The sequence below is a fragment of the Perognathus longimembris genome, chromosome 7 (genome assembly GCF_023159225.1).
Source record: "Perognathus longimembris pacificus isolate PPM17 chromosome 7, ASM2315922v1, whole genome shotgun sequence".
Taxonomy (NCBI): Eukaryota; Metazoa; Chordata; class Mammalia; order Rodentia; family Heteromyidae; genus Perognathus; species Perognathus longimembris.
Window position 1 is genome coordinate 11,659,109 of NC_063167.1, and position 10,412 is coordinate 11,669,520.

At 62.2% G+C, this 10,412-nt stretch overlaps 1 protein-coding gene across 2 annotated transcripts; it reads left to right on the plus strand.

Moving 5' to 3' along the window:
• Positions 1 to 252: 252 nt before the first annotated feature.
• On the plus strand, positions 253 to 9,994 carry Nbl1 (NBL1, DAN family BMP antagonist). 2 transcript variants are annotated; one of them, XM_048350375.1, is made up of 4 exons: positions 253 to 502; positions 7,351 to 7,539; positions 7,643 to 7,754; positions 8,665 to 9,994. In XM_048350375.1, exons 2-4 carry the CDS (start codon positions 7,373 to 7,375, stop codon positions 8,926 to 8,928), a joined length of 543 nt encoding a protein of 180 aa, XP_048206332.1. In that variant the 5' UTR covers positions 253 to 502; positions 7,351 to 7,372; the 3' UTR covers positions 8,929 to 9,994. The 2 variants fall into 2 exon arrangements, with proteins under 2 accessions (XP_048206332.1, XP_048206331.1); XM_048350374.1 differs by having other exon boundaries at positions 255 to 500; positions 7,343 to 7,539.
• The last annotated feature ends 418 nt before the right edge of the window (positions 9,995 to 10,412 follow it).

Here is a 10,412-nt window from a genome sequence, read left to right on the forward strand (position 1 = left end):
CGTGCCCTTTTCTCTCCGGCGCCGGCTAGGCGTCCGGGCCGCCGCACCGCGCCGTCGGGTCGGGCCGCGCCGTGGCCGGGCCCGGAGATCGCGGGCGGGCGGGCGGGCGGGGAGAGGGGCCGGGACCCGGCGGGCGCGCGGGCGGCCGCTCCCTCCGGGCGCGCAGGAGGGGCGCTGCGCCCGCCGGGTCCCGGCCCCTCTCCCCGCCCGCCCGCGCTCTCCCGCCCCGCGCTCTCCCGCGCGTCCCTCCCCTCGCTGCCCCCGCCCTCGCTCCCTATTTGGAGCGGAGACTCCCTGACGTCGGAGCCGCTCCGCTCGCCGCTCCCCCGCACCGCGCGCCCGCCCGGGCCGCAGACGGCGCTCCGCGCAGCCCAGCCGAGCCTCGCGGGGCCGCCCCAGCCCTGCCCGCCGCCTCGCCCAGCCTCCCGGAGCGCCGGGGCCCGCACCCGGCTCCCAGGACCCGGAGGGTGCGCTGCGCTCCCCGCTGCCGCCGCCCTGCGCGGTAAGTCCCTCCCGGGCCGCACGCGGGCGCCGAGCTGCCGGAGGCTCGGGCCGTGCCCGCGGAGCGCCGCGCCCCCGGCCGCGAGCTGCGAGCGCCCCGCGCCTCCGGACGCCGGTTCTGGGGGACGCGGGCGCGGCACCGGGTGGCCCGCGCGCACCGCTGCGTCCGGAGCCCGTCCCCGACCTCGCCCTGGGGTTCTGAGCCCTGGTGGCGGCTCCCCGGGGTTCCGATCGCGGCCCCGAGACAAAGTGGGAGCGGGACGCGTGGCCCAGCGCGGGCCAGGGCAGCCCCAGGGTCCGGCCGCCCGCTTCGCGCGCCCTGCGGCGGCCCCGGGCCTCGGCGCGCCGGCCGGATCCTCGGACGCTCCGGCCTCCCTGCCTCCCTTCGCCCCTCTCGCGGTTCGGTGCCCGCACCCGCGTGGCCCGGCCTTTCCCTCGCTCCATTTCCGCCCCACTCTTTCTCTGGTTCTGTCCGGCCGGTTCCTCCTCCTCCTCCCTCTTCACTTTCCAGGGTCTGTGTCGGTGTCTTCGTGTTTTCCCTCGGTTTCCCTCCCTCTGTGCTGTCCGCCCACCTCCCTGAGCCCCGGCCTCCAGTTCTCAGCCCCCCCCCCCCGGTCCGAGGCTCGCACCCCCAGGTGGGTTCGTGGATCGGTTAATCAAGCCCCCCACCCACCCCGCTGCTCGCTCCGGGGCCTGGCCTGGGCGACCCCTCTGGAGCAGAGGCGGCCACAGGGACAGCCAGCGTTTCCCCAGCTCGGTTCTCTTAAGATTTCCTCCCTCGCGAGGCCGTCAGCACCCCAGGGCCCGGCTGCCGGCCACCTGCCCGCCCGCCGCCCGCTGCCAGGGCGGGGCGACTCGGATTCGAAAGTTTACAAGGCGGCCCGCTGAGCGCTAGCCACAGGCCGGTGGGCACAGAAAGAAGACCACAGCCCCAGGCTTTCCGAGGCCCTTGCTCAGTTCGGGGCCACCAGCCTGCCACTGGTGACACCCCAGGAAAACTGCCTGCTGGCCCAGGATGGGGATGGGGGAGCCACTCGTCCACAAGCAGCTCCTCACCTTTCCTTACTGCCTCCGGAGTCACCCCTCCCCCGCAGATGCTGGGGCTGCTTGGTGTGGTTAGCCTGGAATCAGGGCCAAAGAAGATGCGGGCTGGAGCTTTCCCTTGGTGACCCCCCCGCCCCTCCCCTCCCCCATTTGTGAGCCCCACCTGTCTCCTGGGCCCTGAGTGTTGGAGGGGTGGGGGGTGGGGGGAGAAGGTGTTCAGCCTTAGCCAAGGATATGGCCTCATTAATTTAAAGTGAAATTTCAGGCTGAGTTTAGCTCCTTTTCTTCCACCCGCAACCCCAGGGGTTGGGGGCTGCTGGGCCGGCAGGCCGGCTGGATTGGTGGTGAGGTGTGCTGTGGGACTTCTGCTGAGCAGATGTGCCGCTCATTAGCATGGATTTGTGTTGGAGACTGTTTGGGGTCTGTGGGCAGCCGGGCCAGTGGCTCAGGCTGGGGGTCCAGCACCGAGGGGGCCAGGGCTGTGAGGTGGAGCTAGCTGCCAGCCTGGGTGGCGTGAGCGCGACCTTGTGTAGCAGCCCGCTGGACAGTGGGTTCATGCCCTGGCGGGTCCCCAGCGCTCAGAGCAAGCTGGAAGGAAGGAAGGAAGCCGCCCTGTGGTGAGATTGGGGGTCGTGGAATCACAGTGGCGGAGCCAGACCCTTCCCGAGGGAATCTGACAAAACAGACATTCCCAGGTCCTGCTGTCCGCTTCACAGGTGGCAAGCATGACGTTTTAAGGGAGGCATTTTAGTGATCAGTGGCTTGGTCTGTAACCCTTGGACTATCCTACCTCCAGGCACACGGCAGGTGAGCCAGGGGATGGGCTTCGGAACCCCCAGAGCATCCGGGAACCCCTACCTAGGAAACCCGGCAGGCTGACCCTCACTGGGTCTGACCTGAGGGAGTGTGGACCTCAGGCCTGACACTGCCTTGCCTCTAATCTGGAGCGGCCTTTTCAGTTGTACCATTCAAGGAAGTCCCTGAACCCATTCCAAGGCCTGGAGGATTGCCCCACCCTGCTGATCCCTCAGCCTAGGGCTGCGGCCACCGGTGCCACACCCTCCGCGCCAGCCGGCATGCGCAGCCAGAGGAGGCTGCGTTCTCCAGCCCCGTGTCTCCCTAGGGGCCCGGAGAGACTGCCTGGGCTCCCTGCTCAGCAAGTGGGTGTGTGAGGGGCCATGGAACAGCCTATAAACCCTTGCCAGCCATCCTCTTATTTGCTGGAGGTATCCTCCAAATCAAGTTTCCACGCCAGTGTGTGTGGCAGCTTCCTGAAACGCAAGCCCACCATGGCACCCCCTCCAGCAGCGCTCCTCTGGGGAGCCAGGAGGCCGCCAACTACTCCTGAGGCACAGAAAGGCCTGTGGGGCTGAACTAAAGACCCAGACTTTGTCTGTGTGAGTGTATGAAGGAAGAGAAGTAGAGGGTGGGGAGCATTTGAGTGTGACCTGGCCCCAACCCCACAAGTGATTGTGGGTGCTTCAGCGGGGGGCTGAGCCCTCAGGCAGAAGCCTCCAATGAGTCACTGGAGCAAGGGTGGGAGGCCCCCCTCCCCAGTTGTGGAAACGAGCTGGGTAAGGGGGAGCTGTGTGTGTGTGTGTGTGTGTGTGTGCGTGCACGCGCACTCGTGCATAAGTGCAGAGAGAGAGAGTGTGGCATTGGAGTAGAATCTCTTTTGAATATCCTGGGGAAAGGGCTTAAGTAATCCTGAATATTCACAACTCACCAGAAGAGGAAATGGCATGCGAGTGTTTACTTGTCTGCCACACACTGCATCTTTGTTGTTTTTCTTCCAGTTCTGGGCCTTGAACTCCAGGCCTGGGCACTGTCCCTGAGCTTTTTTGCTCCAGGTTAGCACTGAAGCCACAGCTCCCCTGGGGACTTGTTTTTGGATGCTTACTTGGAGATAAGAGCCTCATGGACTTTCCTGCCCCAGCTAGCCTTGAACCCGGATCCTCAGATCTCAGTTTCCTGAGTAGCTGGCCTTACAGGCATGAGCCACTGGTGCCTGGTTCCTTCCTGTGTTTTAGAGCATCTACAGGTGCCCTGCTGGTCACACCTTGCTCTGTGCAGGCTGGGCCTGGGTGTCTGCATTTCTGGAGAGCATCTCACGGGGGCTTTCTGGGTGCTGGTAGGTTGGGACTGGCCCCCGAGGCCTACCTGGGGGTCCAGGGCTGTGTGCTTGCTTGCCTGACCTCCTAGGCCTGCAAGGACTTTTTCGTCCCACATCCCCATGCTTGACTGTGGGGAATCAGTGGAATTTGAACTCTGCCGGGGCAGTAGCTGACCACCAGAGAGCTGGCAGGAAGAAGAGAGGGGGCCTCTTGCGGTTGCTTCTTTCTTTCTTTCTCTTCTTCAAGGGTGGTTAGCAGCCTACCTGGCCTCCCTCTCTAGCCTTTCCCATGATGCCTCTGGGGAAAGAGTAGCCTCTGTGGGTCCCCACTGGGCGCTGGGCGTTTTCCTCCAGTCCTCCCAGTTCTTCCTCGAGGACAGTGTCTAGGCTTCCTGCTTAGGGTTGGGGGAGAGTTCTGAGAGGTAAAGTTTAGTCTTGGGAGCCACACAGTGCTTAGGGGGGAGGGCTGGGGCCAACGCTGGTACTCCATGGGCCATGATGGCCATGTCCAGGCTGCTACACGTCGGGCTGCCGGGCTACGGAACTGGGGGTGGCCCCGCTACCCTGCTCACAGCCCCGGGCAGGGCAGGGTGCGTTTTGTTTGTTTACAGGTGGCCTTCTGCCTCAGTTTGTATTTCTTCCCAAATTTCTGCACAGCTGGCCCTAATCACCTGTGTCTGATCTCCAGGCCTTGGACTGCCCACCTCAAAAGCACCATTACCTTCTCTCCAAGTGTCTCCATTTGGTTTAACTTCAGCCCAGTCCTGCTCTGAAGCCGTCCCCCTGCCCCAAGCCAGACCCCCCCCAAACTCTCCTCTGGGGGCATTATGGGCAGTCTCAGTCCCAACTTCTTCCCGAGCTGGCCTGTTGTTCGCAAGGAAGCACAGAGTTTCTGAGCTCAAGAGGAGCCAGCCCAGCCCAGGGAAGGCCCAGGGGGCTCCAGCTTTAAATGGGCTTTTGAACCCTCAGCTCAGGCTGATTTTCTAGGGAAGGCAGAGGACCTGTCAGGGGCAGGAAGTCTCCCGGGCACTCAGCTTGCTGCACAAAGCAGCTAAGAAGCAAGCCTGTTCTATTTGGTTGGGATGGGGCTTTGCGGCGTATCGTGTGGGCCAGGCTGGAACTGTGTGGGTGACAGCAGGGATGGGGGCAGAGGGAGGGGGTGTGTGGGGGCTGTTCCACCCTCTCTCCCCAGGCTCTGTTCCCTGCTGGGTGAGGGCCAGAGGTTGTCCTGCGGTCCTGTGCCGGAGGCCTCTGCTGGATGGGGGAGAGCTGGCTGCTGTAGAGTGGGGCCGGCTGCCCTGCCCAGCCAGCCTCCCCAGATTTCTCTGCCGGGGCCGGCCAGCCCCATCCCTGGGTCCCCACTGGCAAAGCACCTGCCTCTGCCACCCCCACGTGCCTTCTGCAGAAGGCGGGCCACCATGGGACTGTTTTCTCTGGAGTGGCTGCTCCCAGGCTCTCCATTCTTGCCCTGCGACCTGGGCGTGCTCTCCCCCTCCCCCCCACTTCAGCCTCACCCCTGCCCCTCGGGGGACCGCCCTGAGCCAGAGCTCTGGACTGGGCTGGAAAAGATTGCCACCTGGCTCCACAGGGTCCCCCGCTTCCCCATCTCAACTTGCTTACACAACAATAACAACAACAACAACGGCACAAGTTTTACCTCTCCTAAGAGCTTTCACCCGCGCAGGTCCTTCATTTTACAGGACAGGAAACAGGCCCGAGTCTAAGGGTCACCCAGCACGTGTGTGTCCATCACCCGCTCCCCACTGTCCCCCGCTCTGGCACCACCCTTACTTCCAAGGCTCTCTGAACCCCACCCCCACTGTTTGTTTGTTGAGGTGGAGATGGGGGTGAAACCTGGGGAAAGGTCAAGTTGAGAAGGGAGGGGGGTGGGTCCTGAATGCCCACCAGTGACTGGAGACACAGACTGTCCTGCAGTGCCATCTTCTGGTCAGTTCTGGTATTGCTCCTCCAGGGCTCAGCTTTCATTGGGGATGCCTCTGGGCCTGTGGGAAATGATCAAGGGTTTGGTGGGGCGTCCTAGGAGGAGAGACATTCAACTGAGCTGGGTAAGAATCCCCCGTGCTAGGGAGGTGGAGCTGGACTTCCAGGCAGCACCTTTCCAGGTGGCGCAATGTGGTCATCTGCCTGGAGGCTGTGTGGACAGTTAATTGGGGTGCTGGGGTTCACACCTAGGTGGCCTTGGGGCTGGGAATGTGGCCTAGTAGTAAAGTGCTCATCTGGTATACATGAAGGCCTGGGTTTGATTCCTAAGCACCACATATGTGTAGAAAAAACCGGAAGTGGCGCTGTGGCTCAAGTGGCAGAGCCTTGAGCAAAAAGAAGCCAGGGACAGTGCTTAGGCCCTGAGTTCAAGCCCCAGGACTGGCAACTAAAACAAAACCCGCTGGACGTGTGGTGGGGCGGCTTAGTGCCTTCCTGGGGGCATTGGCGCCTGTCTTGGGGAGGAAGCTTCGGTACACAGAGATAAAGTCACGTGGTGATTTACAGAAGCACCCCCTTTCCCCAGGGGTGGCTCACACCTGTCATCCTCACTATTCAAGGAGGCTGAGATCTGAGGATGACGATGCAAAGCCAGCCCCAGACGGAAAGGTCTGTGAATCTTTGATCTCCAGTTAGCCAGCAAAAAAGTCCGAAGTGGTGGTGTGGTTCAAATAGTAGAGTGTCAGCACTGAGAAGAAAAGCTAGGCAAGATCGCCAAGCCCAGCGTTGAAGCCACAATAAAGGAAGAAAAAACATATATGATAAATGAATAAATAAAATAGTATATTGAGTTACTTCATTATCTGTGAGGCTCCTCTATAGTTGGGTGTCAGTGGCTCACATCTGTATCCTAGCTACTCAGGAGGCTGAGATCAGAGGGTCATGGTTCAAAGCCAGCCTGGGGCAGGAAAGTCCCTGAGACTCTTTTTTTTTTTTTTTTTGCCAGTCCTGGGGCTTGAACTCAGGGCCTGAGCACTGTTCCTGGCTTCTTTTTGCTCAAGGCTAGCACTCTACCACTTGAGCCACAGCATCACTTCTGGCTTTTCCTATATATGTGGTGCTGGGGAATGGAACCCAGGGCTTCATGTATATGAGGCAAGCACTCTTGCCACTAGGCCATATTCCCAGTCCCTCCCCAAGACTTATCGCCAATAAACTACTCAGAAAAAGTGCCGGAAGTGGCGCTATGACTCAAGTGGTAGAGCACTGACCTCAGTGAGCCTAGGCTCCGAGTTCAAGCCCCAGTACTGGCAAGAAGGAAAAAAAAACCCACCTCCTTTACCATACTTCCTCTGTGTGTGTGTGTGTGTGTGTGTGTGTGTGTGTGCCCCTGTCCTGGGGCTGGAACTCAGGCCCTGAGGGCCTGGGTGGTGTTGTGAGACTTTTTGCTCTAGGCTAGCGCTCTACCACTTGAGCCACAGCACCACTTCTGTTTTTTGGTGGTTCATTGGAGCTCAGAGTCTCAGGGACTTTCCTGCCCAGGCTGGTTTCGAACTTCAGTCCTCAGGGCTCAGCCGGGATGCTAAGTGGGAGCCACCTCTGCCAGGCGCTGTTCTTCTTCTTCCTCCCCATCTGACAGGGCAGTCTTGGGGTTCAGCGTGCCCAAAGAAAGCCCTTGTACAGTGAGTAGGAGGGCCGGCTTTGAACCTCGGGCCGCGGCTCACCCTCGCCTGCCCTCTGCTCCGTTCCAGGGCTCCGGAGGCTGCGGGCACCATGCTTCGGGTGCTGCTGGGGGCCGTCCTCCCTGCCGTGCTGCTGGCCGCGCCCCCGCCCATCAACAAGCTGGCCCTGTTCCCGGACAAGAGCGCCTGGTGCGAAGCCAAGAACATCACCCAGATCGTGGGCCACAGCGGCTGCGAGGCCACGTCCATCCAGAACAGGTGTGTGTGGGGGTGACCCAGGAAGGGAGGGGGCCCCGGGCTGCCCCCCCTGCCCGCCGCCGCCTCCCTGGGGTGACGGGCGCGGTGCCCTCTGCTCCCACAGGGCGTGCCTAGGCCAGTGCTTCAGCTACAGCGTCCCCAACACCTTCCCGCAGTCCACAGAGTCACTGGTGCACTGTGACTCCTGCATGCCGGCCCGGTCCACGTGGGAGATTGTGAGTACCCCCCCCCCCCCGGTGTACTAGGGGAACACTGGGGTCCTGGCTACAGGCTGGCACGCGGATCTGCACTAACTTGTAGAGGACAAGGGGTCTTTCGGAGGCTCTTGTTGGCATATGGCTCTGTCCTGAAATTCCTCCCACAGTTATAGACTGGGTCCAGAAGTAGCTGCCACGCTCTGTGGGGTCCTGAATGGCCTGCTGCACTGGTCTTGCTCACTTGAAGTCCTCCCTACCCGCTCTGTTCCTTTCTACCACAGGGCTTTTGCACATGCTCTTTGCCTTGCTTGGAAAACTTTTCCTCCTCCTCCTCCTCCTTATCCTTAGTTAATTTCTATTCATTCTTCTGCTCTTGGGGCAAACACCGTTCCCCAGGGGTGGCTTTCAGACCCGCTGAGTCAAATCCTTGTGACACGGCCTCTCAGAGCCCCGTGTGACTCCTTCTTGTGCATCTGTCACATCCGATCCTTCCAGATGTACCAGGGTGATTTGGGCAGACCAGGCTCCTTGAGGGACTGAGCCAGTTCTGGGGGGGAGGGAGGGAGGAAGAAAGGAGCGATTGGCAACATTTTGCCACAGGGAAGGCAGGACGTAAGTGGGGTTGTGGCAGGGTGAACCTCAGCTGGTGGGGGGCTTGGAATGGGGCTCCTTTAGGGAAGTGATATCTTTGTCGGCCTAGTTTGGGGTAAGTGGTAGGGGCATGGGCTGGGAAAAGCCTTCTAGGCAGAGGCAGCAGCACATGCAAAGGCCCTGTGGCAGGTCAGATGGCACAGGTGTGGGGAATGGCGGAGGTGCAGGGTGGAGTGGTCAGCCAGGGCCAGCCTTCAGTTCTGGAGTGCAGAGTGGGCTAGGCTGCGGGGTGGGGGTGGGCTCTGGGAACCCGTGGTGCTCTCCTCCCCCCCCCCAGGTGACGCTGGAGTGCCCGGGCCATGAGGAGGTGCCCAGGGTGGAGAAGCTGGTGGAGAAGATTCTGCACTGCAGCTGCCAGGCCTGCGGCAAGGAGCCCAGCCACGAGGGGCTGAGCGTGTACGTGCAGGGCGAGGACGGGCCGGGCGCCCCGCCGGGCACCCACCCTCACCCGCACCCTCACCCCCACCCAGGGGGGCAGACCCCGGAGCCCGAGGAGCCCCCCGGAGCCCCCCACACCGAGGACGAGGGGGCTGAGGACTGACCTGCTCCCCTCAACTCTTCCTCCCCACCCGCCCCCCTGTGGAATGTTGGGTCTCATCCTCTGGGGTGTGGGGGGGAAGGCAGGAGCCCCCCTTTACCCCCAGCCCTGGATGGACTTGGAGTCTGACTGGGACTTGGAATGCTGCTCGGTTACCATGGAGACCCGGAGGGGCGGGGCTGGAGCGGGGCTGCCGGATTTAATAGATGGGGAGTGAGGCCTTTCCCCCACTCTCTCTGGGGAAGGGGGAGCCCTTCCTTGCTGCCTTCTAGAGCTGCACCCTTGGGGAGCTGCTGAGGAGTGAGGGGAGACCCCCCCAAGATGGCCAGAGCCCCCTTCCCCCGGCCTCCTGGTGGGGCTGAGGACAGGTTCGAGGCCCGCCTCTGCCTTGCAGGAAGCGTGGCTGGGAAGACAGCCCTGGAGTTCTGTCTTTGTGTTTGTTCCCCGTCCCTTCCCCAGGACACAGGGTCTCTTCCACGCAGGGACTTGGGGGGGGGGGGCAGAGCCCTGTGGACCCTCCAGGCCTTGCTGTGCCACCCGTGGCATGTCTGCTGTTGGGGGGGGGGTTGGGATGGGGGTAAGGGAAGAGCCCTCCTGGTCAGAGGGAGGAGGGGTCGCCCCTCCCCACTGTTGAGTGCCCAGCGCCTCGCCTGCCCCTCAGGACGCTGGCAGAGCCAGCCCCGGTGTCGCTCCTGGTGTCCCATGGCAGGGGCCGGAGTAGATGCCCCATGAGCCTCTAGGACGAGGAGGCCCCTGTGGGGGGGCTCGTGTTGGCCTCCCCCCCCCATCCAGCTCCCCATTCCCCTCCCCACTCCCCGCTGCACTTTAACCTTGGAGAGATGGGGGGGGGGTGGGCAGGCGGGCGGTGAGGGGGACCCTTCTGTCCTGTGTCCTCCCGGTGTGGTTCCTTTGTGCCCAGGGTGGGGCCCGCCCACCATCCCGCCGCCCCCCCCCCGGGGAGGGGGGCTGCCCCGTCCACGGCTGTTCTGACAAGAGCTTCCGCAGAGCTTGTGACCAGTACACATCTCCACCCACCTGAGTCTTCTCACCAATAAATGCCTTCAGCGCCTGCCATTTCTTCCTCGTGAGCGGTCTCCCCCCCCCCATCCTGTGACTCCCAAACCCCATCTGTGCACCCCGGTGCCAATGCCCTGATGCGTGGCTTCCACTCCTTCTCCGGGGTGCCCGTCTCTGGCCTGGTGGTGGACTTGTCCACTACGACTGGACCTTTGACCCTTGGTTCCCTGGCTTTATGTCCTGCCCTCTCTGCACTTGATGGTGACCCCAGTCTGGCCTGACACCCCCCCTCCCAGAAGAAAAAAAAAACCCCAGGAAACCAAAAGCCATTGGTCAGCTGGGCGCCAGTGGCTCACGCCTGAAATCCTAGCCACTCGGGAGGCTGAGGTCTGAGGATCGCAGTTTGAAGCCAGCCAGCCAGAAAAAGCCTGGGTGAGACTAATCTCCAATTAACCGCTCAGAAACCACGA